Here is a 25,453-nt window from a genome sequence, read left to right on the forward strand (position 1 = left end):
CTGGCCTGGCCGAACCTTCCTTAGGATGATTGTTCTAGATTTCGTCTTTACTGTGAGGGCCGTAAAGCACCGTTTCCGTTCTGGCGCCCCTTCCCTGCCGGCTTCCCAGTCTCCTCCCTCCCTTCTCCTCCAGTTACTGTTTATGTTCATTATGGACTGATGGGTTCCCATTTTTTTCCAGTGGTCTAGAGTTCGTTATTGTCCTTTTGTGTTTTTTGCTTTTTGGTTCTCATAAAGTTCCAGGTTTGGCCAGCGGTTGCCCCTTTAGGTTGTTTCCATGTCCTGACATTTTTGTTGAACACTTTTGTGATTTCTGACTTAAGAAGGTGCTCCAGGCTCTTGTCGTACCCCTGGTGCCTTGGTCCCTGGCACCAGCCGTTCTCATTACCTCGGGGATGTCTTTGCCGCTCATCCTGTCCTTGTCTTACTCTTTTAAAATTGTGTCCTCCCCCTTTTTTAGAAACAAAAGTAATGGTGCTTTAAGAAATGCAAATCTATAAAGACAGACATCGATAAAGAAAAAAGTACCCAGTAGGCAAGTTTAGCAATGATGTGTATCCTTGTATTTACATTTATAAAATCAGATTTGGTGTGGTATTTGGTTTTGCTTCTTGCCAGTGTATGAATTCTGTTCTACGAGGTCTTGTTTCCTTCTTCACTGTGTAGCAGGTTCTCTATCGGATCGTAGAATTGCGACATTTCTGCCAGCCGCGTGGACCCGTTAGTATCACGCTTCACTGGTGTACAGATTGAATCCGGCCTTGCTGCGGGGAACATCTCCAGATGCAGACTCTTAGGCATTTACTTTTTTTTTTTTTTTTGGTCTTTAACAACTTTTTATTGAGGTGTGCTGGGCACCTTTCTGGACGCGCTGAGCACGTCGCTAGTGGTGGGAAATGGACTCTTGCACGGGTCCTTCTCTCTGGAGGAAAGTTGATACAGAAATTATAACAAGATGGAGAGGTTTGTTTATCTCTGCACCCCAGCCCCTGGCACCTGGTGGGCGCCGCAGGTCTGAGATCAGTCCCTGCAATGCCGTCAGAATATGATTTCCTTTTTTTTTTTTTCCCCCAAAGCCAAAGAACCCATCAGCCAGAAAGGTTTTCATCCCTGGCTGCAAATTAGAATCACCAGTAGAATGTTTAAAATGTTGATGCTCAAGCTCGGCCGGCAGAGAACGGGTTTCAGGGCGTCAGCATCTCATCAGGGGACCCCGCGGAGCAGCCAGGGGGAAGACCCACTGCCGGCTGGTGCGTAAGGCCTCCACGTGGACCTGAGGTGCAGCGGCGCCCTCCTCCCCGGGCTCTGCTGGGCGCCTGAGAGAAAGCCGCGAGCCCCGAGTCCTCAGGCCCCGCGAGCTGGTGGAGGGCGGTGCGCCCGCCTGCTGGTGGCGGCTTTGTCCCGGGCTCGCGCTGTCGCGTCACAGGCCAGGATGGCAAACGGCCGGGCATCCCGGTCCAGCCAGAGGAGCCGGTTCCCGTGCGGAGGTTGCAGGGCCTGGGCGGAGCCGGGGAGGCGGGGGGAGGCGGTGCTGGGCCTCGGGGGTAGAGGGCCGCTGCTTTACTCCGTGTCACCTTTGGGCGAGGACGGCAACTGGAGCCCCTGTCACCGACGGTGAAAGCAAGGTCCCGAAGAATGGCAGCGGGGAAGCCTGAGCCTGGCTTCGACGCTGACGTCCCGACTGCGGAGGCCGTGTCTAAGCGGGCCTCGTTAGGAAGACACCGGTTCCGCGCGCCGGTTCCCCCTGCCTGGCGCCGGGTCCTCGCCGCCTGGTGGCAGAGACGGTGGAGAAGGCCGCGGAGCCAGCGAGTCTTGGGCTCCTCTGTGGGCTCTTCCCCGGGCGACCTGCAGCCCTCGACTCGCGTCCAGTCGGCTCTGGCGCCCACGGTCCTTACCGGCGCCGCTGCCGCACCTGTCGGAGGTGGGGTCAGGGTCCAGGCCAGAGGTCTCGGACAAGGCTCTGCGGCTGGATGGAATGTTCGATGGAGACGACCAGGTATTTCCGGGGAATGAAGCGCTGAGCCCGAGCTGCTCTCCCGCTTCCCCCGAGGCTGCTACGAGGGCCCGTGCCCGGCCCAGGCCGCCCTCCTCCCCGGGCCCTGGTGCTCAGGCCCGGCCCCGCCCAGTGTCCCCTGTCCCCCCCCCCCAGCCTCTGGCCCCCAGCCCCGGCGCCGGCGCCCCCTCCTACCACCACCGCCCCTCAGCCTAGCGCCCCCCCCCCCCCCCCCCCCCCCCCCCCCCCCGTTCTCAGGCGCAGGCTCTGCCCCAGGAGCCTTCGGGACACCTTGTCGCGTCGCGTCCCTCCCGGTGCCTGCCGGTCTCGGCCGGGGCCGCCCGCAGAACCCTTGTAGACCCTTCTCCACCGGTCTCCCCGGGGAGAGCAGACCCCGCGCGGCCGCAGGTGTCTTTGCCAACATCCCTACTGAGGGCGTCAGACGTGTCGGGCGTGGGGTCGGTTCTCTTGTAGGAAGTGCCTTACAGGGGAAGAGGACATTTCCGGAAGGATCTCAGCCTCGATCTGATTTTTCTGAGAAGCCCGAGGCCCTTCCCCACCCCCGGCCCGGCGCGGTGCTGCTGCTTGGGCCCCGCAGCCGTGTCCCCGAGGCCAGGCGCCAGGCTTGCTGGGCCACGAGGAGGAGGCCTGGCCGGGGCTGCGGGGCCGCAGGACGGTCCCCTCCCGGCCTGGACCCGGGGCTTTGCTGGTGTCACGGCCCGTCCCCGGCAGCGTCGTCGCGGCTCCTGCGGCTCCTGGTGTGGGGCCTCCCGCAGCCCGTGCGGAGCGTCGGACGCGGCGGAGCCGAGGGCCTGCCCCTTCCCGGGGAGCCTTCCCGGTCCCGCGCTGTCCCGGGGTCACCGACCCTCAGAAGCCTGTGGCGCCCTCAGCCTCGGGACGGTCCCGTCGCTGGTCCCCGGGCCGCTCGCGGGCTCCCTGAGCAAAGCAGGACCGAGGCCTCGGGGCCCAGTGGGCAGCATCCAGGCCGCGGGAGCTGCTCCTCAGGGGCCCGTGACCCCCCCTCCCCGCCCCGGGTGCCTCGGCCAAGCGGGGCCTCCCAGGCCAGCGGCGGCAGCTGTTCCTGGGCTCCGGGGGCAAGAAGAGGCCCAAGAGCATCAGAGGGGACCCCCGCCCGGGAGGGCTTCCTGCCGACGGGCCGAGGTGCCGCAGCCCTGGCCTCCCCGGCCTCCAGGCCTCCCGTGGGCCTCGGCTGGGTGTGGGGGCAGGACCACTGCCCCAGCAGGTGCTCGGCTGCCTCCCCGCTGCCCGCGGCCCCCCCCCTGCAGCGGAGCCGCTGCCTCTTCCGCAGACTGAGCTTGGCTCATCCCAGAGTGTTCCAGGCGATCCCACCTCGCCCCCCCCCCCCCCCCCCGTGCTCATACCCCACCTGGCGCCCTTCTCCTCGGGGTGCCCTGCCCTGCCTGCCGCTGCCCTTCCAGGCCCCCATCACCCCCCATCGCCCCCCTTCCCTTTACCCGGGTGTGGGTCTCCCTGGCGGTCTGGGCCCAGGGCCCTGCTCCCTCCCCAGCAGGTTGGGGGGAGCCTGTCTCCCGGTGCACCCCTGCCCGCCCCCCCACATCTCCCTCCCTGCACTCCGCGGCCCCATCTTGGACTAGACGCTTGGACGTGAGGGCCGAAGAGTGAACGGGACCCTGCAGACCAGGGAGAGGGCAACGCACTCCTTTATTCCCGGTGCAGACACCGCGCAGGGAGCGGCCAACACCATGGGGGGGGCCCCCTCGGACCCCATCCCGGCCCAGTGAGGCCGCGGGGACAGCAGGGTGGTCGGGGGGGCTCCGCCCCTCAGAGCTTCTCCAGGTAGGAGCCAGGGACGAAGCCGCGCTGCCCGTTGCGCTCCACTGTCCACCAGCCGTCCTCCCCTTCCAGGATGACCTCCAGGACGTCCCCCGCGGAGATGTTCAACTCGTCGGAATTCTGGGCAAGGGAATGAGAGCAGGCCGGGCTGGGAGGGCCGCGGGCGGTGGGGGGTCCGTCGGCACCCCGCCCCAGACAGCAGGTGCCAGCCGGCCGCCAGGTGGGCGGGGGCCCCGGGGCTGGGGGGCCTTTGCAGGCTCGCAGGGAGGAGGGCCCTATGGGGCTCAGCCTGCTGCCTCCCCCGCCCTGGGTCCCCCACTTTCCCCTCTGCCCCAGCCCCCACAGCTGCTGAGCTGACCTCTGCCCTGCGGACGCTCCCTCTCCTCCCCCCGCCCCCGTAGCCCCGGGCCTCAATCCGGGTGGGCCCGGGGGGCTCTGCGACCCTCCCGTCAAGCAGGGAGCGGCCTGGACCCGAGGGTCACACAGCCGCCCCGTGGCCCGGGCCCAGCCGAGGGGCGCCCCCGTTCTTGCCCGCTCCCCAGCGGCAGCTGAGCCCCCGGGCTGGGTGCTGCTCCAGGGCCACGCGCCCCCTCCGCAGCCCTCGGGGGGCCTGGCCTCACCTGGGCCGCGTAGTCGTAGAGCGCCCGGTAGGCGGGGGGCCCCGGCGCCTCCTTCACCACGATGCTGCTGTAGACGCCCTCGGCCTGTCCCGGGGCCGCGCTCGGGGTCTCTGCGGAGGCTGAAACCGTGTGAGCCCGCAGCCCCCCCACCCTGGGCGGGCCCCCCGTGCCCTGCGGGGCCTCCCTTCCCCCCAGGGCAGCGCTGGCCCGTCCCCCGCAGTCACCTGCGGAAGCTCCCACCGCCGAGGCCTTGGGACTTCCGTGCAGCAGCCCGGAGAACCTGCTGACGGGAAGGCAGGTCGGCCCCGGGGTGGGGGGGCTTCCCGCGCCCCCCACCGCCGCTCCATCTGCCTGGCGAGGAAGCTCACTCGTGGCCCGGGGCCTGCAGCCCGCGGCGACCCGGCCCAGCCGGCCCTGACCCCGCAGGTGGGGCTCCGAGCCCGGCAGGCGGGAGTCACGGAGGCTCGCGAAGTAAAACGGGGGGACCCCAGAAGCGGGCAGCGCTGAGGGCCAGGCAGGCGCGGGCGTCGTGGGGTGGAGCCAAGCCCTGCGAGGCTGCGGGTCAGGGGGGCTCCCCTCGGGTGGAGCGTGTGCGGGATGGAGGGGCCCCCTGGGCGCGCGGGAGCCAGGACGGGTCGGACCCTCTGGGGGGGACACGGCGGGATGGGAACTCGGACGTGTGTGTGTATGGACCTGGCCTCGGGGGGGCACAGGCCCAGCAGGTCCCAGCAGGCCCCACACTAACGGGACGGCCCTGCCCCTCGGGGAGCCCGGGCAGGGGGACAGGCAGGGGGTGGGCGGCGGGGCCGCGGCCGGAGGAACGAGCTCGGTGGGGGGGGGGGAGCCCTGCCGCAGGCCCCGCCGCCCGGCTCCAGTCGGCTGCACCAGGACAGCGGTTCCCGAGTCCTGGCCCCCCCACCGCTGTGCCCGGCTCCCTGCTGGCCCCCTGTGCCGGCCCCCATGGTGACCCCTGTGCCGGCCGCCGGCCCCTTCCCCGTGCTGCCCCCACATGGTGACCCCCGCCCCCCCCAGGAGCCAGGCCGCCTCCACTCAGTGGGACTTCTGTCCTGGCCGTCTGTCCTTCCAAGACACTACGCCCGGGAGCTCTCCCATCCTGTCGTCTGCACGGCCCCCTGTTGAGGTCCGGGTCCCCCCAGGGCTGCAGGGCGGCCTGCGAGCCCCAGGGTCACTCGGTGCGGCTGTGAGGCTGTGACTCCCCCCTGGGGTCACTGCTCTCTCCCGGCTCCTGGACGGACACGCTGTGCTCTCTGCCTCCGGGGCGGCCTGCCGGGGGCTCCGGGGGCTCGGAGGCCTGGGAGGCCCATAACCCGTCCCCATCCTGCCGACCACCCACAGGCAGGGCCTTCTCTGCATGAGCTTGGATGGGGAGAGGGTGTCGCAGGGCCCTGGGGTGGGGGCCGGGCAGGTGGTGCTGCTCCTAGTGGGCCTTCGCCCTGGTCACCCCAGGCCCGAAGCAAGTCCTTAGGTTCTCTGGGCCCAGGGAAGGCGAGTGACCGGTGCAGCGACGCGGTGACGCAAGGTCCCTGGGCCCTGCAGCCAGGCCGAGGAGGGGCCGGGAGAGTCGCTGTGCGGGGCCTGCCCTGTGCCCGGATCCGCACCAGCCGCAGTGTCCCCGCTGCAGCGCGACAGCCCGGCCACCGAGGCAGGCCAGCAGCGGGGCCCAGGGACGAGGGGCCAGCCTGGGGTCTCGGTAGCTCTGAGCACAGTCACTGCCGAGTCAGCGGGTGTGATGATTTGCTTAATGCCTGGGCCCCCTGGGGCTGTGGGTGTCGTGAGGCTCGATTGAGTCGGCTTCTCCCCAGAGCGCCCCACAGACCCCTAGCAGCAGCCCCGCGGCGGGTCTCAGCAAGCAGGTGAGGAAGGGCCGCCCGCAGGTGGAGGGGCCGGGCCCAGGCCCAGCGGGCGCCTCACCTCTTGATCATGCCGCAGGATGGCTGCGTGCTGGGGCTGCCAGCTGCCGGGGTGACCTCTCGGTCGTAGTAGTTCTGGAAGGACACCGGAGCTGCGGGCAGCAGGCTGTGAGGCTGGGTGGCCCCGGCAGGCAGGACCTCTGCCACCTGCTACCCCAACTTGTCCCCATGCGGAGACCCCGACGACCTCTGCCTCGGAGCTGAGGGAGGGGCCGCTCGCAGCTCAGGCGCCCGCTGTCGGCCCCACGGAGAGCAGTCCCGGGCTCCGGCCCCAGGGGAGCCCAGCAGGCCCCGGGGCGCCCCCCCGCCCCCCTTCCAGCTCTCCTCACTGCTGCACCCGGCGGGGAACTGCTCTGTCCCCACGGAGCCGCCCGCCTTGTCCAGAGAGGAGCGTCAGGGCTGGGGCCGGGCCTCCTGGGGCCTCCTGGGGACACCGGGGCCCCGCGGCTCTGCGGCCCAGGCTGGGCTCACCTGGGGGCTCGGCGCCTGTGCTCCTGGCCTGGATGAAGCTGTCGATGTCGGCTTCCACGCTGCAGCCTTCGAGCGTCAGCCGCACCTCCTCGTAGAGCTGGGGGCGAGGCGGGCCGAGGGGGGCTGAGGGGGCCGCGCTCTCCAGGTGCTGCTCAGGGGGCCTCAGCCCCCCCACCCCCAGCCTCCTCCCTGCGGGGCGCCCTGGGGCCCGACCACCTCTCTGGGCTCCCGAGCACCTGCTGGGCCCAGGGTCCCCGGGACGCGCCTCTGTCCTCCAAAGGACAAGGAAGCGCCAGAGGCACAGTGACTTGGCCCCGGGGGTGAGCGGGGACCCTGCAGCCAGGCTTTGGGGTCCCTGTGAGAGGCCCCGAGGCCCAGGCTCCTCCGAGCCCGGGGCGGGGGCCAGTCCGAGCCCAAGCGTGTGCACAGTGGGATGGTGGCCCCGTGAGCAGGGTGGGGACCGGGACCCTGAGGCCGAGGCCACCGCGGCCCCCCGCGCGCCGCCCCCGCCCGCGCCCAGCCGCACCTCGTCGTCCTTGACGCACTGCAGGGACAGCTGGTTGCAGTGCACCCACAGGGCGTTGCGGAGGATGGTCAGTCGGTCGAACTCCTGCAGCTGGAAGGCCTGGGGGCGGGCGGGGAGGCCGGGAGACGCGAGGCTGCGGCCCGAGCCCTGAACCCGAGCCCCGAACCCGGTCCCCAGCCCGGCCCGGCCCGCCCGCAGCACCCGGGCTAGGGGCTCCATCTGCGTGTGGGTCAGCGGCAAGGGGTGCAGGGCGCGTGGCTGCGGGCTCGGCCGCGACGGGGCACACGGGGGGCACACGGGGGCCGCGGACACGCGGGAGGCAGGGACGCGGCGGGGCCTCACCTCACACGCCGTCCGGTGCTCCTGCTCCCACTCGCCCCGCACCTTCTCCAGCTGCTCCACGTTCTGCCGGTAGACCCGCTCTGGGGGCACAGGGGTCCTCAGGGAGGCGGGCCGGCGCCCCAGCCCCCCGGGGCCCTGCGGAGCCCCCTCCTCCCCGGCCCGGTGCTTCCCCTGGACGCCCGTCCAGCACCTGGGGGGACCAGCTCCCCCGCTGCACTCTGAGCGGCCCAGGGCAGCCGCACACCCCGGGCCTCAGGGTGCGAGGCCAGGTCTCTTGGCACCCCTGGGTCCCACCCTCTCACACCTGCTGGACGAGAGACAGGCTGGGAGAGGGCGGTACTGAGGGGGGATGCAAGCTGCTGAGTGGAACCTCCAGTCCTAGAAACCTGGGGGGCATCTGTCTACCAGCCAAGGGAGCAGCTGGGTCCCGGGAGAGGCGGAGCAGGAGGGAGCGCGTTTCCGCGGGGGGTGGGGGGTGAGCTCTCTGTCCTAGGAGGTGTGCCAACAGACACAAAGGATGCTGGGGCTGGGGGCTTCTGGGATCACGTGAAGGATGGAAGAATGGAAGAGACAGGGGCCCAGAGAAGGCTCCGTGTGCTTGGGGGGGAGTGGGTCTGTCTCCCATGACGGCTGCTGTAGGTCCCGGGCTCCGGAGCCAGACAGCCTGGGTTCACACGCAGACCACTTCTTGGCTGTGTGACCTGCGGTAGTTACTTAAGTTCTCTGTGTCTCAATTTCCTCATTTGTTACAAAGGGGGATGCAACAGTGCGGCCAAGCTGCTGGGGGCCAACCTCCCACACCAGCGCACCTGGAGCAGCTGCAGCCAACCCTCTCCACTAGCCACTCGGTGGTCAGCCCTGCCCACCAGCAAGCGTGCCACCGTCACGGCCAGATCCCCACAGGAAGGCGGCAGAGGGCCCCACGCAGGTGACACCTCTAGAGCCTTGATTCTAGTGAACAGGAAGGATTGTGCTACTGGGCTCCCCAGGCTCCCACCTACATGAGACCTCCAAGGCTGTTGCCTACCAAATACATATAAACAAACACACAAAATGGGGAGAAGAAGAATGTGTTCCAAATGAAAGAACAAGACAGAAACCCCAGAAAAGAACAAAACAAAGATAAACAATCTACCTGATAAAGAGTTAAAAGTAATAGTCAAAAAAAATAAAATAATAAAATAATAAAATAAAATAAAAAAGTAATAGTCATGCTCATCAGACTTGAGAGTGGATGAATTCAGAACCTCAATAAAGAGATAGAAAATATTAAAAACAAAACAAGCAGAGCTGAAAAATATAACTAGGAAAAATAAAAGACAAAAACCTAAGGGTGCCTGGCTGGCTCAGTTGGAAGCAGGGAACTCTTGATCTCAGGGTTGTGAGTTCGAGCCCCACGTTGGGTGTAGAGATTTAAAAAACAACAATAAACAACCCTAAAACCAAGAATACTCTACGTAGCATGAGTATCATTCACAATTGAGATAAAGAATTTCTCAAAGCAAAGTTAGAGTAGTTCATCATCACAAAACTGACCTTACAAGAAATGTTAAATGGACTTCTTTAAATGGAAAAGAAAAGGCCGTAACCAAGATGTAAAATTATGAAAGGGAAGAAATGTCACCAGTAAAAGCAAACATATTGTAAAAATAGTAGGTCAGTCACTTATCAATCTAGTATGAAAGTTTAAAGACAGAAGTAGTAAAACCAATTATAGGTATAAAAATTAAGGAATATGCAAAATAGAAAGATGTAAAATAGGACAAAATATGCATAAAAAGTAGGGGAGGAATAAAAATATAGAGCTTTTAGAATGTGTTGGAACTTAAGCGACCATCAACAAAAAATAAACTGCTGTATACACAGAGTATCATATATGAACCTCATAACAACCACAAACTGAAAACTTGATAATAGATACACAAAAAATAAGAATCCAGGTATAACATTAAAGAAAGTTATCAAATCACAAAGGAAAAGAGCAAGAGAACTACAAAAACAACCAGAAAAGAGCAAGATGTCAATAAACACATGCCTATCAATAATAACTTTAAATAGAAATGGACTAAATGCTCCAATCAAAAGACATAGGGTAAACACATAAATAAATTAAATAAATAAATAAATAAATAAATAAAAACAAAAGACATAGGGTGACTGAATGGATAAAAAATAAGACCCATCCAGGGGCTCAGTCAGTTGAGCATCTGATCCTTGCTTTCGGCTCGGGTCGTGATCTCAGGCTCGTGGGAGCAAGCCTGGCACTGGGCGCTGCACTCCTTAGAGTCTGCTTGTCCCTCACCCTCTGTTCCTCCACCGCCCCCACCACCCCACTCTCACTTACTCTAATAAATAAATAAAATCTTTTTTAAAAAAGTAAGGCCCATCTATATGCTGCCTGCAAGAGACTCACCTCAGACCTAAAGACATATACGGGTCGAAAGTGAAGGGATGGAAAAAGATATTCCATGCAAATGGAAGCAACAGCAACAAAGCTGGGGTCAAACTACGGCTATCAAGCAAAATGGACTTTTTAAAAAGACTGTAATAAGAGACAAAGATGGGCATTACACAATGATAAAAGGATCAGTCCAGCAAAAGGAGATAACAGTTGTAAATATCCATGCACCCAACGTAGGGCACCTTACTATATAAAGCAAATAATAACAAACACAAAGGGAGAGATCGACAGTAATACCATAATATTAGGAGACTAATGCTCCACTGACATCAATGCATAGATCATCTAGACAGAAAATCAGTAAGGAAACAATGTCTTTGACACCTTAGACCGCATGAACTTAGATATGTAGAGAAGATCCCACCTCAAAACAGCAGGATACACATTCTTTTCAAGTGCACATGGAACATTCTCCAGAATAGATCACATGTTAATCCACAAAACAGGTCTCAGTAAATTTAAGAATATTGAGATACTATCAAACATCCTTTCTGATCACAACAGCATGAAACTAGAAATCAGTTACACGGAAGAAAAAACTGAAAAAAAAAAAAAAACACATAGAGGCTGAACAATATGCTACTAAACAACCAATGAGTCAATGAGGAATTCAAAAAGGAAACCAAAGAATACCTGTAGATGAACGAAAATGGAAACTTAACATTTCAGAATCTCTGAGAGGTGGCAAAAGCAATTCTAAGAGGGAGGTTTATACCAATACAGGCCTACCTCAAGAAACAGGAAAACCCCCAAATGAACAATCTGATCTTACATCTAAAGGAACTAGAAAAACAACAAACCCCAAGGTTGGTAGAAGGAAGGAAATAATAAAGATTAGAGTGGAAATAAATGAAATAGAGACCAAAAACAACAACAACCCAGAAAAAGATCAATAAAACTAAGAGCTAATTCTTTGAAAAGATACACAAAATTGGTCAACCTTCAGCCAGACTCATCAGGACCAAAAGAAAGAGGATTCAGATAAAATCAGAAATGAAAGAGGAGAAGTTGCAACTGACACCAAAAAAATACAAAGGATTGTAAGAGACTACTAGAAATAATGGATGCAGAAAAGCTATTTGACAACACTCAACATTCATTCATGACAAAAACTCTCAATAAGTGAGTTTAGAGGGAACATACTTAAACATAATAAAGGCCATCAATGACAAATCATAGCTAACACCATATTCAGTAGTGAAAAGGTGAAAGCTTTGCCTGTTAAGATCAGGAACGAAACAAGGATGTCCATTCTTACCATTTTTACTCAGCAATCAGCAAAGAAAAAGACATATCCAAATTAGTAAAGAAGAAGTAAAACTCACTGTTTGCAGATGACATGACACTATATATAGAAAACTCTAAAGCAGGGATCCCTGGGTGGCTCAGTGGTTTGGGGCCTGCCTTTGGCCCAGGGCGTGATCCTGGAGTCCCAGGATCAAGTCCTGCATCGGGCTCCCAGCATGGAGCCTGCTTCTCCCTCTGCCTGTGTCTCTGCCTCTCTCTCTCTCTCTCTCTCTCTATCATGAATAAATAAATAAATAAATCTTAAAAAAAAAAGAAAACCCTAAAGCTTCCACCAAAAAACTATGAAAACTAATAAGTGAACTCAGTAAAGTTGCAGTATACAAAACACCAATAATGAACTAGTGAAAAGAGAAATTAAGAAACAATGCCATGGGCAGCCCTGGTGGCACAGCGGTTTAGCACTGCATTCAGCCCAGGGCGTGACCCTGGGGTCCCGGGATTGAGTCCCACGTGGGGCTCCCTGCATGGAGCCTGCTTCTCCCTCTGCCTGTGTCTCTGCCTCTCTCTTTGTGTCTCTCATGAATAAATAAATAAATAAAATCTTAAAAAAAAAGAAACAATCCCATTTATAATTGCACCAAAAAGAATAAAATACCTAGGAATAAATTAAGGAAATGAAAGACCTATACTCTGAGAACAAAAGCCTTGATGAAAGAAATTGAAGACGACACAAATAAATGGAAAGGTATACCATGCTCATGGATTGGAAGAATTAATATTGTTACAATGCCCACACTGCCCTAAGAAATTTACAGATTCGATACAATTCCTATCAAAGCACCAACAATATATTTTCACAGAACTGGAACAAATCCTAAAATTTGTATGGAACCACAAAAGACCTTGAACAGGCAAAGCAATCTTGAGAAGGAAGAACAAAGCTGGAGGTATTACAATTCCAAGTTTCAAACTTAATTACAAAGCTGTAGTAATCAGGCAGCCCGGGTGGCTCAGCGGTTTAGCACCACCTTCAACCCCAGGCGTGATCCTGGAGACCTGGGATCGAGTCCCACGTCAGGCTCCCTGCATGGAGCCTGCTTCTCCCTCTGCCTGTGTCTCTGCCTCTCTCTCTCTCTCTCTCTCTCTCTCTCTCTTCCTCTCATGAATAAATAAATAAAATCTTTTAAAAAATTATAAATAAATAAATAAATAAATAAATCATAAACAAAGCTGTAGTAATCAAAACACGTACTGGCACAGAAACAGACCCATTGGGCAATGGAACAGAATAGAAAGCCCAGAGACAAACCCGTGCTTCTATGGTCGATTAATATATGACAAAGGAGGCAGGACTATACAGTGGGGGAAAAGATAGTCTCTTCAATAAATGACATTGGAAAAACTGAGAACTGCATCCAAAATAATGAAACCAGACCACTTCCTTATACCATACACAAAAATAAACCCAAAATGGATTAAAGACCTAATTTTGAGATCTGAAACCATAAAGTCCTAAAATAAAACATAGGTAGTAAATCCTTAGCGATATTTTCTGGATCTGTTCCTTCAGTCAAAGGAAGGAAACAAAAGCAAAAATAAACAATTGGAAATACATCAAACCAAAAAGCTTTTCCAAAGCAAAGAAAACCATCAAAAAAATGAAAAAGACGACCAACTGAATAGGAGAAGATAAGGGGGTAATATTCAAATATAGGGGATCCCTGGGTGGGTCAATGGTTTAGCGCCTGCCTTTGGCCCAGGGCACGATCCTGGAGACCCGGGATCGAGTCCCACGTTGGGCTCCCTGCATGGGGCCTGCTTCTCCCTCTGCCTGTGCCTCTGCCTCCTGCTTCTTGCTATGTCTATCATGAATAAATAAATAAATCTTAAAAAAACATTCAAAATATATAGAGAACTCATATAACTCAACATTAAAAAAAAAAAAAAAGAAACAATCTGGAGGCACCTCAGTGGCACAGTCGGTTAAGCATCTGACTCTTGGTTTCAGCTCAGGTCATGATCTCAGGGTTATGGGATCGAGCCCCGAGCTGGGCCCTGCACTCAGCAGGGAGTCTGCTTAGCCTCTCTGTCCGCCTCCCACCACACGTTCTCCCTCCCTCTCACTCTCTCTCTCAAATAAATAACTAAAGCTTAAAAAAAAAAAAGAACCAATCTGATTAAAGAATGAGAAGACCTGAACAGGCATTTTTCCAAAAATGACACCCAGATGGCCAACAGACACGTGAAGAGATGCACAACGTCACTCATCATCAGGGAAATGCAAGTCAGAACCAGTGAGCTATCGCTCTATACCAGTCAAAATGGCAAAATGGCAAGTATCAAAAAGACAAGAAACAAGTGCTGGTGAGGATGTGAAGGGAGGGACACCCTCCTGCGCTCTCGGTGGGAATGCAAAGTGGTGCAGCCACTGTGGAACATGGTATGGAGCTTCCTCAAAGCATTAGGAGCAGAAATACCGTGCAATCCAGTAATTCCACATCCGGGTATTTACCTGAAGAAAATGAAACCACTAGTTGGAAAAGATCCACACACCCCTATGTTCCCTGCAGCACTATCTATACACAACAGCCAAGATGTGGGGGCAGCCCGAGTGTCCACTGGCTGACGAGCGGTGAAGAAGTGGGATGGAATATTACTCAGCCGTAGAGGAGAATGGAATCTTGGCATTTACGACAACATGGATGGGCCTAGAGGGTGTGATGTCAAGTGAAATAAGTCAGAGAAAGAGAAATGCCGTATGGTTCCACGATGTGTGTGAAATCTAAAAAAATAAACAACAACAACAAAAAAACAGAAGCAGAGCCGTAAAAATAGAGAACAAACTGGTGGTTTCCTGGGGGCGAGGGCGGGGGAGGGTGCGCCCGGTGGGCGACGGGGATCCCGGGGCGCAGCTCCCGCGTGTAGGATCCAGGAGGCGCGGCCTGGGGAATGGCCGGTGACCTCGGAACGACGCTGCTCGGTGACGGCGACGGAAACCGCGGGTATGGAGGGGAGCGTCGCGTGACGCTTATGACGGTCGAGTCACTAGGTCGCACACCCGAAATGAGCACAACATCATATGCCAACTACACTCCAATTAAAAACTCAGGGTTGAAAAAATAAATAAATAAGAAATAAAAAATAAAAACTCAGGGTTGTTGGGCGGAGCGGCCGAAACACGCCGGGCGCCACGAGCGGTCCCGGCAAACGGGAGGACGCGAGCTTGGGTTTTACTGGCAGGATCACGGGAGAGTGGCGAGCGCGTGCCTCCGGGTAGTCGTGTGCCCGTGCGTGTCCCCAGGGTGAGGATAGTGTGTGGCCGGGGGACGGGCCCGTGGGCCGCGTCCCGGGTCGGGGGAAGGGCAGGGCCGCGTACCTGCCTCCAGGGCTGCGTCCTTGCACTGCTTGGCCTTGTTCTGGCTCTGGGGAGACACAGGGGGGCAGGGCTGAGCTGTGGGGTCCCCGCCCCCGGGGCTCTGACGTCTGCTGTCCCCCTCTCCTGGGCCCCCGGGAGGACACCGGGAGCCGGCCGTGGGCAGGTCCCGCGGCTCATTCCAGCCTCGCCCACCAGTGACCACAACCAGAGAGGGTCCAATAAAGAAACTAAACACAGAAACGCGTAGCCCACGCATGTGAAGGCGATGAGAGGAGCTGGGGGAGGGTGGCCTGGCACTGCCCTTGGGCCCTCGACCCGCTGCCCTAATTCAGCCCCAGCCCCCTGCCTTCTGGGCTGGGCTTTCCCGTCCGGGCACTGGGCACGTCCGCCCTTGGGCCCCGGCGTCCCTGACCACCCCCAGCCCAGAGACCCGAGCGTTGGGTGCTGGGCTCTGGATGAGCTGATGTGCGTCCTCTCTTCACGGCCTCTGGCTCCGAGACCTCGGCCAGTCACTCACCGTGTCCGGGCCTCAGTTTCCCCTCTGTGGCATGGGTGTACTGAGCCCTCTCCAAGGGCTACATGGGGGCCAGCTAGCTGTCCACCCAAGGCCTGAGGTTCTCGGAAACCCGGTTCACGGCTGGGGACACGGTGGTTCGGGGGCGCTGAGCAGGTGCCCCAGATGCTGACCTTCCTGGGGTGTCCGTGGCACCCCTCCCTGCCGTCCTCACCCTGCTGCAGCCCCGGGGACAGCGCTCGGCCTCAGCGGCCCACGCACCTTCTCCACCTGCTTCTGGGGCCCGTTGGTGCTAATGCGCTCGAACACCTGCTCCGCGTCATCAGCGTCCCGGCACTTCTGCTCATACGACTTCTTGGACTGGGGGCGAGGAGAGGCGAGGGGGGCCCAGACTGAGGCTCCCTTCCCCATGGCGGGCCCGTGGGCGGGGTGCAGGCCTCCTCCCGGGGCGGAGCAGGGGGGGCATTGCTCGCCCTTCCCCTGGGGACACGGCCCCATCCTCGCATCAGGCCCCAGCACCCCCGGCCACGCCCGCATCCTCATCCCTGCGCAGGGAGGCCGCTCCCGCCCTGGAGCCCTCGGGCACCCGGCGCCCCATCTGCGGCTGCGCCCCGGCCCGTGGACCCCAGGGCCTCCCGCGGGGCCGGGCCCCTCACACTCACATCCATGGCCTTCTTGTACAGGGACAGCTTGCTCTTGTGGACCCGGTCCATGACGGCCTCGTACTGCAGGGGACACGCGGCTCTGAGCAGGGGCCCGAGCCGGGGTGGCCCGGGGGAGGCCCAGCAGCCCCCTGCCCCCCGCCCGCCGCCCCGCTCGTCCACGGTCCTGCCCCGGACGGGAGCCCAGGGCCCGGGGCGCGGTGTGGCCGTCTGGCTGCCGTGGTGCGGACCCCGCGGGGACTCGGGCCCCCTGCCCGGCACGCCCGGCTCACTCGCGGGCCCTCGCGCCCCACAGAGCGCCCGCCCGTGTCCTGCACACAGCCGTGGCCGTGCACCCAGGTGGGTGCTCGCGTCCCCGGACGCCTGTCCCCGTGGGCACCCGGGCCGCCGCCCCTCGGGGCTTCCGTTCGGGCAGACGAGGACCCTCAGCCTCAGACACTGGGCCGCGCGCGGGGGTTAGGACCCGGCTCCTTGCTTGGGGTCGGGCCGCAGGCAGCGGGCCCCGCTGTGCCCCGGGCGGCCTCGTGGCTCCGACCCCGGGCTCGGGCGCGCTCTCGGGCTCCACGGCGTCCGCAGCCCTCACAGCCCCCGAACAGGCAGGTGGGGGCCCGGCTGCGCTGGCGGGGGCTCTGCCCGCTGCAGGCAGGCCCGGTCGGGGGGTGGCTGCCCGGACCCTGAGGCGCCTCGGGGCCCTGGAGGCCGCTGACCCGGGCCCCATGCAAGCCCGAGGCCGCTGGCTGCCGGGGACGGGGCCCGGCCACACTGCACAGAGGGCCCAGCGCAGAGACCGAGGGGCCGCGGCCCGGTCCCGCAGCGCGGGGGGAGGCATAGCAGCCGGCCTGCGGCAGGGGACCGAGGCCCCCCAGGAGCCCCCAGGCCCTTCCCCTTCACGGCTCAGCTGGGTGGACTTCCCCGTCTTCCAGGCCTCCGGACAGTTCGCAAGGGTCCTTCATCCCTGGCGACAGGTGCGGCGTGTGCCCTGCACCCTCGTCACGACAGCCCGACGGGCTGAGCACGGGGCCCCACCGCCTTCCAGCCGCCACGAGCGCGGCCAGAGCCTCAGCCTGGGAGGGACCTGGGCGGCTGAGGCCCCAAGGCCACCCCGCCCCTGCTGCCCCGGTCTCTGCTTGCACACCTCCCGTGACGGGGACCTCACTTCCTTGCCAGGCCCTCCCACAGGTGAAAGGACCGGTGGGTGTCGGGGAAGCCAGACACCCGCAGCGCCCCCTCCGCCCGGGCGGCCCGCAGAGCAGCGGCCACCACCTGCCCTTCTCCCGACAAGCAGCCCTGACTCTTGCGGCTCGGGACCGGTTTCCAGTGACTCCAAATCAGGACGCCTCCTTTGGGTCCCCCCAGACTTCAGGGACCCTCCGGCCTGCTGTGCAGCATAATCAAAAAGGCCAACGGCTCTCCTTCCTCCCGCCTGAGCCGCTCAGGGGAGGCCCAGCACCCAAGCCCTCGGGGCCCTCCCCGCCGTGCCCCCGCCGTGCCCCCGCCGTGCCCCCGCGCGGCCCGGCCTCACCTTCTTCCTCTGCTCCTTCTGTCTCTCGCGGAACTCCTCGAGGCCCCGCAGCTCCTCACGCAGGGCCAGGGCCAGCTGGATGTGGGAGCTGCCCACGTTCTCCATTTCTGGGGACAAGCGCGTGGCATGGGGCCTCCGCCCGGAGCCGCCCCCCGCCAGCCGCCCGGCGCCCCTCTACCTCCCTCTGTGGGGACGGGGGTGTTCCCAGAAGGTCCTGGCCCCCCGCAGCCTGGTGTTGGGGACAGGCAGGACTTACGCTGCTTCAGGCACTCGAAGGAGGCCCGCAGGGAGCTGAAAGCAGAGAGGCCGGCGTCGGGTCCGCAGGGCCGGAGTCACAGTCACCCCACGCCCGGGCCCGGGGACCTCGCCCGTGGTGGGCGGGCTGGAGGTCACGCATGCACGGGTCTCGAGTCGAGGGCCCTCGGCCGGGCCAGACATGACCGCTCAGAACCAGGCCGAGATCTCTTTGGGAACAAGGAGGCCGCCGCATCCGGGCCATGGCCAGTGCCCCCTCCCCCCGTTGGGCCACCTCCAGCCCAGCATCCGGCGGCTCCACCTGGGTGCAGGCAGGCGGGCGGGCGGCCTGGGGGAGGCGGCGGGAGAGGCAGCAGGCGGCCGAGCAGCGGGGAGACTCGGGGAGCCCGGGACGTGCAGGCCTGACGGCGCCCTGGCTGGGCCGCTGGGCGACGGGGGTGCGGCTCCCAAGGGCCGGCGGGCGCTGGGGGCACTGGGGGCACTGGGGAGGGCGCTGGAGGGAAGCTGGGGCGCCGGGCTGCGGGCAGCAGGGAAGGACGCGCCGTTACATCGCAGCCCCGATGACCGCGGAACGCTTTGGACGTAGGTGTGAGCCGCGGTGTGTGGGACACACTCACACGTGAAAGGCCCCTGCTCTTCATCTGGGACTTGATTCCCTGGGTGGGCCCCACTGCGGGGACAGCCCCCAGGATCCCCAAAGAGGGAAGGGGGTGGGGTCCCCTGCTGGGTCGCGGGGCACCGAGGGACCAGCATCTCCCTGGGCCAGGCAGGGAGGCGCGTGGGTCCGGGTCGGCGGGCGTCAGGGACACGGCCCCAGTGGGGCGAGGAGGGTGACTGGCCATCGCAGCCCGGGCGCAGCAGGGCCTGGGCAGCAGCTCCTGCTCGGTGCCCCACGTGCTCTAGAAGCTCCCCTCCCCCCTCCCCGCCCCTCCCCCCTCCCTGTCCTCCGGGGCGCTGGCTCCGTCTCCTCACCGGACCCTTGGGGACTCTGGGGCCAGCCTGGTGGGACCCACGGGGACCAGGTGGAGAAGGCAGAGGGTGGGGCAGGGGCAGAGGCCGCCCTGCACCCAGGAGGCGTGGGCACGGGCGCTGCACCCGCGGGGAGCCTGCGGGGCCCACCCCAGTCCTCCGGAAGCGCCTGAGCTAATAGCCTGGCGCCCGGCTCCCCTCGGTGGGAGAAGGGCCGGCCCAACTGCCAGGGTCCTCACAGCTCTGCGGGGAGCCCCCAGCACGACCCCGCTCCCCGAGGAGGAAAACCAGCCTTGGAGGTGAGGGAAGGTGAGCCGGCAAGGACGGGGAGGAGGGGTGGCGGCCAGGGTGCCCGGCCCTGGGAGGGCAGCGCCGACGGACGCCCTGCGGGGCTGCACCCGGCCTCTGCACACCCACGGCTCCTGCCCTCGTGGCGCAGTGTGACCCCAGCCCGCGGGCGCCCCCGCCACCTGCCCTCCTGACCACATCCCGCCCCAGACTCAGGCCTGCCCCCACCCCCCGCTCGACCCCACAGCCTGCGAACACCTCACATGCAGTGTCCAGCTTGGACTCCGCTCCCCGCGAGCCCCTCCCGGCCGGCGTCCCGCCAGCAAGGCCTCAGCCTGCACCTGGCCGCCCGCACGACCCCGCGGACCCCACATCCGCCCCCAGGCCCTCCCCGCCGCACCCCGCCGTCTGGTGCACCTGTGAGCCCCCTCCCGGAGCCCGCGCCGCCTCCTCTCCTCCACCCCGAGCGCCCCTTCCTCCTGCCAGCTTGGCCTGGCGCACTAGGTGGCCCCTGGCCGGGCTGGGAACCCGCTGAACGGGGCGGTGCCCACCTCCCTGCCCCCTTGTCCCCAGGCTCGTCGTCCAGGGCGACAAATCCAAAGCTTGGCAACTACCGGGGCCTTTCCGCATCCCACCCCCCACCACTCCGTCCTTGCCCGCGGACTCGGGCCCTCCCTCCCAGGCGAGGCGGCTGCGAGGAATCACAGCCTCTGGGACGGCGGGTGCTGCTCCCCACCCGACCCCCTGGCTGGATGCGGGGAGCCCCTGAGCCTGCAGCACTGCCCGGGACATCGGGCCCTGGTCCCACCCTGATGGGGCCCCCAGGTCCCCCGCTGCCGGCTTCCGGGCAGCCCAGCCCTCCGTCCCCACCCCCTGCCCCAGGGCCCGCTCAAGCCCCCTCTGCGGGTCTCCGGGTCGTGCCGTTGCCCCGGCCTCCACAGCGTAGGGAGCGAGCATGGACACGTCCCCGCAGCCCACTGCCCTCCTGCCCACCTTCCTCCGGCCTCTGCCCCTGCCGCCAGCCTGGCTCATCCTCTGGGCTCAGGATCGGGAACCCCTTCCAACAGGAAGCATCTCAGCCTGGGGCAGCAGGTGAGGCGGGGCCTCGAGCCTGCAGAGGGGCGTCCGGGGGCGCCCAGGGGGCAGGAGGCCGCCTCCAGCCCTGCCGGCCGCGCAGCTTCTGCAGCGGGACGCCCCAGAGCCCGCCTGGGACCACGTAGCCAGCAGGACACGGACGACTGGCCAGGGGACAGCCTGGCGCCTCCCACGGGGCTGAGAGGGGTCGGGGACCCGCCGTCGGCCCAGGGCGTGACCCTGGGGTCCCGGGATCGAGTCCCGCCTCGGGCTCCCAGTGTGGAGCCTGCTTCTCCCTCGGCCTGTGTCTCTGCGTCTCTCTGGGTCTCTCATGGATAAATAAATAACATCTTTTAAAAACAGGAAGGAAGGAAGGGCTTGTGCGCTCGGTTCGTTCGGGGACTGGCTCCCGTCTGCACCCCAGGGCCGCGCCGAGCAGTCAGTGCACGCAGGGGTGACCGTCAGGGGAGCCGGGGCGACGGGGCTCGCCTCCCTGGGTGCAGGCGGCCGGGCGGCCGGGCCCGAGGACAGTGAGAGGCTCTGCGGCCCCGGCCCCCTCTGCCCTCTGCTGTCACCCGGCTTCTTCTGGGGTCGCTTAACCCCCGGATTTGTGCTCCCGTCCGCTCCTGTCCAGCCCGCGCACCCCCAGCCCTCGGCCCGCCCTCCAGGGAGTTAGGGAGGCGTATCCCACGCTCCTAGGACGCGGTGGTCGCGGGAGGCCGGGGCCCCCCCAGGGTCGGGCTGCCAGCCTCAGGCCGAGGAGCCAGGCCGATCCCCGGTGCCAACCCCGAACACGCCTCTGGGTCTCCGTGACGATGAGGAAGCGACTGTCCTCGGGGCCACCCTTCACTCCCCCCACAGAGAGCCCTCCAGGTTGGTGCTGGGACAGGGCGACTTGGACCAATTTTTTTTTAATTAAAAAAAAAAAGTTTTAAGATTCTATTTATTTATTCATGAGACACACAGAGAGAGGCAGAGACGCAGGCCGAGGGAGAAGCAGGCTCCGTGCAGGGAGCCCGATGCGGGACTCGATCTCGAGTCCCCAGGATGACGCCCTGGGCCGAAGGCAGACGCTCAACCCTGAGCCCCCAGGGATCCCAGGACCTGGTGAATCTAAAGCAGTAACAGTCGCACGAGGCTAAGGGTTTGGGAGGACTTGTAGGAGGATGGGGCACGGGGGGGGCCTGGGGGGAGGGTCCCCACAGCTCCCCTCTTTTCACGTTATTTTTGGATTTTTGCATCCTCCCGACTCAGCCTCAGGCACCGCACGTGGACGTGCCCCATAAATGCTGAACAGACGAATGGGTGATGGGGGCTTCGCCCACAGGTAAACAAGGGGCCTGTCCCGGGGATCCCAGCAAGTAGCCCCACGGCGGTTCTCACGGGGCCGGGTGTGCGCGGCCCACGCCCGCCCCGTGCCCACGCCCACGCCCTGTCCGCCTGGGCAAGGCCTCCGACTTCCGCGGCGCCTGCAAGACCGCAGGACCCCCTGTTCACCGACCTGCGCCCCGGCCTCGTGCTCCCTGATGTCAGGACCCCAGAGCACCTCCGGGGGCAACTCCCCTTCCGCAGCCCAGCAGGGACTCCGGGCAGTGAGACCCCGCGGGCGCACAGGGCCTTGCCCACCTGGACCGGGACCACCTGGGGCACTGCCCTGGCCGCTTCCTGGTCCTGCACTGGGACGGGCACCGTCCCCCCCTTCCCGCCGTCCGCCCGGCTCCCCTTCCATTTTGTTCTCCTGCTCAGGGGCTGCTCCTTCCCCATTTAGGCTCCAGTGACTCACGCGCTTCTGAGTGTGACTGTGCCTCACGCAGCTCGGCCCCAACCTGAGCTCCGGTCGCGGCCCCCCCGCCCCCAGGAGGCCCCCCCAGTCTGGGGAAGTTCTCCCGGTGCAGACCTGTGGGCCTTGAGCACCCCCGCCCCGGCCCACCCCTTCTGCACCTCCCTCTAGCTCTTCCTGTGTCTTCCCTGGTTCCAGGTTGGCAGCGGACACCAGTGGGGGCCCCTTGTGTCTTTAGAAGCCCCAGAGAGGGTTGTGCATTCAGGGCGCTCGGAGGGGGGACCCGGATCCGGGCCTCAGAGCTCAGGGGCTTTGGGGCCACTTCCCTGGTGCGGAGCCAGCTCCGGACGGGCTTGCCCCGGGGGCAGCAGGGGCAGGGCTCAGGGGTGCAGGCTCCACCGGCAGGGGCTCCTCCCCAGGGGACAGTCCACCGTTAGCAAGTTCTCCAGCCGCCCTCCGGCCGCCACGCTCTCCCTCCCTGCCCCCCGCCCCCCGCGTCCGCACGCAGGGACCCGGCCCTGGGGCTGGAGAAGAGCCTTGCTTCATAGCAGCAAGCACCTCACGTCGCCTCCCCCAGCCAGGCCCGAGCCGAGCCCCCGGACTCCCTTACTCCTTCGAGAAGCTTGTGTTCCTGTTCTGCTCGGCCTGGAGGCAACGTCGGGGGAGCAGCCCGACCCGGAGCCCGGCCATGGCTCTCCCCGAAGGCCCGGCCAAGCCAAGGCTGCGGCTGCTCGGGCGCCCGGGGCAGGGCGGTCACCCGGCTCTCGGCCTCCTGGGACTTGGGCGGGGGCCGCCTCGGCGCTGCTGGTCGGGACAGACGGCCCCTGTCCCCCGCCCGCAGCCTTCCTGGCTCCCACACAGCGGGATTGTCTGCCCACGTGGAACTGACCTGACCCCACAGCGCAGTGTCCCTAAGAGAGCTGTCGCCCGGGCACTCAGCCCGCTGCACCCCTGCCGGGCGGCCCAGACCCCGTTGCGAGGCCCGGACCTGCCTGGCCAGCGAGGAGCGAGCCCGGGCGCGGGGCCTCTTACTTGATCTCCGTCTGGCCGCCTGCCTTCCGGGCGATCTGCACCAGCTCCTTGCCGTACCGCTCCTCCGCTTGGGCCCTGCAACAACAAGGTGCGCTCGGCCCTGCCAGCCTGCCGGGTGGGGGGCTCTCAGCCTCCCCCTTGACGGCAAATTCCTGCATATTTGAGGGGAGGTCAGATTATCTGTCAACCTGCGAGAGGCCCGGGGTGGGGGGTCCTGACAGCAGCGTGGCTGGGGGTGGGCTTGCACTTCCACCTGGGGGGGTCAGCTGGCTCCCCTCCCGCCCCGAGCCTGGCCCACCTCTGCCTCAGCAGCTCCTCCACGTCCTTGCACATCTTCCTGCCGTCCAGCAGCCTCTGCAGCAGCACCTCGTAGCCGGTGTGCGCCGTGAAGTCCCTGCACTGGAACCCGGGGCAGAGGGACACGTGAGCGCTGCGGCTGGCCATGCGGGCCAGGTGGGGACAGGGACCCCCCGCTGCGGCCTCCGGTGGGGGGGGGCTGACCTCTGTGGGCCTCCGTGCCCCCCACAGGGACGAGCCCTCGGCTGCAGGACCCGCCGGGACCAGGCCGCGTGTGAGCTCTGCGTGTGCCCTCGGAGCTCACGGCCCAGGACGCGTCAGCTCCCACACGAGACGGCCGTGGAAGGGCCACCTCCAGGGCTGGGTAGTGACAACCCCACGGGGTGCCCGGCACGGCTTGCCCCCGTCACAGTCCCAATCACCTTCTTATCTCCGTCGTCCTAGTGAGCAAACTGGGCACAGAGGGGGAGGCGTGCCCACGGCGACGCGGCCCGGCCTCGCACTCGCACCCGGGCTGTGTGGCTCGAGCCCCCCCCCCCCTACACGAGGGACCTCCGCGGCAACAGCACCAGTGGACAGCGGTGTGCCTGCCGCTGCGCCAGGGGCTCTGGGTGGGCCCCGGTGACCTGCACACCTGGACACATGGCCCCTGCCTAGCACCCCAGGCCCAGCCCTTTAGCAGGACAGGGACCAAAGGGGCATTTTGGAGAGCCCTCCTGGACACCACCGCCCTCTGCGGCCTGGCAGGATGGTCCCCCCGCCCTGGGGCTCCTGACGAATGCGACCCTCCTTCCTCACCCGTCGAGCCGATTCTGAGCTGCTGGCGCTGGGAGCCGGGGAAGGAGGTACGGCTGAGGACCACGGGGGACAGAGGGTCCCCGAGGACACCCCTGCATAGGGGGTGGGTCTCGGGGCCAAGCTGCACACGCAGCCGACGGGCGGGGAGGGAGATGGAGCAGTGGTGGGACTAGGTGCTGGGGGCAGCGCTCCCCGCCGCTCGGCCCCAGCCGTTCGGGAGGACAGACCCCCACCCCGCCCCTCGGACGCTGGGCCAGGCCACGGCGACCTGAGGGAAGCCCCGACATGCAGCACCTGGTCTGTCTTCTTTCCCGCCCCTGTGGGTCCCCAGAAGCCTCAGAGGCTGGAGAACGGGTCCCCGCTTGCCCGAGAGCCCGCATCACGGCCCCATCTCAGTCGGTGGGCACCTAAGTCGGGGGAGGCCAGTCTCGCCCACCTTAGAGCCAACAGCCGACGGCGTCGGGCCAGGCTCCCGCGAGTGGCCGCTTACCCGTGAACCGGCCGGCAGACCACGGCTGTCCCCCCAGCCCCTGGCAGGCCGTGACCGCAGGGATGCAAAGGTCCTGGGGCCTCAGCCTCCCGGCCTCGCCCGACAGAGGCGTGCTGTGCGGGCCCCTCAGGCCGCAGGCCAGGCCGCGAGGCCCAGGGAGGGGAAGGACCTGCCTCGGGAAATCCAGGCGGAGGCAGGACAGGGACGGGGCTGGCCAGGCCCTTAGTGACCCCAGAGCCTCGGGGAGAGGACGGCCGCGAGCTCGCTGGCCCCCAGCGCCCGCCCCCCGGGAGCCCCGTCCTTCCCGAGGCTCCCCCCCCCGCAGCGGAAAGCCAGGCAGCAGCGCACCTACATGGGCCATCCGCGGGGTGCCCGGAGCTCGGGGCCCGGGGCGCAGCCGGCGCAGGAACCCCGACGGCGAGCTCTGGCCCCGGCGCCCCGGCCGCGCCCGCTGCCAAGTGCCCAAGTGAGCCACGGTCACAAGCAAGCAGGCTGTTCCGAGGAAGTGCCTGCTCCCGGGGTGCTCCCGGGCCGCGCCCCCCCAGCTCACCCGCCTCCTCCACCCCTTCCCCATCCCTCCGGCCTGACTCATCGCCCAGAGCCTGGCAGGGCTGCCCAGGCCGCGGCGGAGGAAGTGAACCCATCGCCCTTGGGTTCAGTGACCGAGCGGCCCTGCGGGATCCCGGCCAAGGCCAGCTGCGCGTCACCCCGCGGGCCCACCCTGGCCTTGCCGCCCGCACCCACCGCCTGCACCAGGCCCCCCTGGGCCCACATCCCCGACATTCCCCGGGCGGGGCCTCCCTCCGCCTCCACCCGAAGCCTCCTGGCCTGACACCCACCCCAGCCTTGGTCTCAGGGAGGTTACGGGGTCTCCGGCCACACCCCAGGGGCTCCACAGCGGCGCCCTGGCCTTTTCTCTCCTTTTCTTTTTTACCATTTTATTTGTTTGAGGGAGAACAAGAGAGAGCGAGCATGACTGCGAGGAGGGG

General features: G+C 63.5%; 1 protein-coding gene across 9 annotated transcripts in view; it reads right to left on the reverse strand.

The window, feature by feature from the left end:
- Positions 1 to 3,578: 3,578 nt before the first annotated feature.
- PSTPIP1 (proline-serine-threonine phosphatase interacting protein 1) overlaps positions 3,579 to 25,453 on the reverse strand; it is a 40,111-nt gene continuing 18,236 nt past the window's right edge. Inside the window, exons 1-15 of one of the 9 annotated variants that reach the window (XM_025472094.2) lie at positions 24,817 to 25,002; positions 23,178 to 23,278; positions 22,880 to 22,954; positions 17,738 to 17,772; positions 17,482 to 17,588; positions 15,960 to 16,022; positions 15,559 to 15,657; positions 14,784 to 14,829; positions 7,699 to 7,778; positions 7,357 to 7,455; positions 6,831 to 6,927; positions 6,361 to 6,434; positions 4,653 to 4,711; positions 4,429 to 4,547; positions 3,579 to 3,928 (exon numbers count right to left, since the gene is read on the reverse strand). In XM_025472094.2, the coding sequence (XP_025327879.1) occupies positions 3,606 to 3,928; positions 4,429 to 4,547; positions 4,653 to 4,711; positions 6,361 to 6,434; positions 6,831 to 6,927; positions 7,357 to 7,455; positions 7,699 to 7,778; positions 14,784 to 14,829; positions 15,559 to 15,657; positions 15,960 to 16,022; positions 17,482 to 17,588; positions 17,738 to 17,772; positions 22,880 to 22,954; positions 23,178 to 23,278; positions 24,817 to 24,825 (1,386 nt within the window). In that variant the 5' untranslated portion in view covers positions 24,826 to 25,002 and the 3' untranslated portion in view covers positions 3,579 to 3,605. Of the gene's footprint in view, positions 3,929 to 4,428; positions 4,548 to 4,652; positions 4,712 to 6,360; positions 6,452 to 6,830; positions 6,928 to 7,356; positions 7,456 to 7,698; positions 7,779 to 14,783; positions 14,830 to 15,558; positions 15,658 to 15,959; positions 16,023 to 17,481; positions 17,589 to 17,737; positions 17,773 to 22,879; positions 22,955 to 23,177; positions 23,279 to 24,812; positions 25,003 to 25,453 lie in introns of those variants that run through there. The other 8 variants (XM_025472095.3, XM_025472099.3, XM_025472093.3 and 5 more) reach the window with 8 other exon arrangements.

This window comes from Canis lupus, chromosome 30 (assembly GCF_003254725.2).
Source record: "Canis lupus dingo isolate Sandy chromosome 30, ASM325472v2, whole genome shotgun sequence".
NCBI lineage: Eukaryota > Metazoa > Chordata > Mammalia > Carnivora > Canidae > Canis > Canis lupus.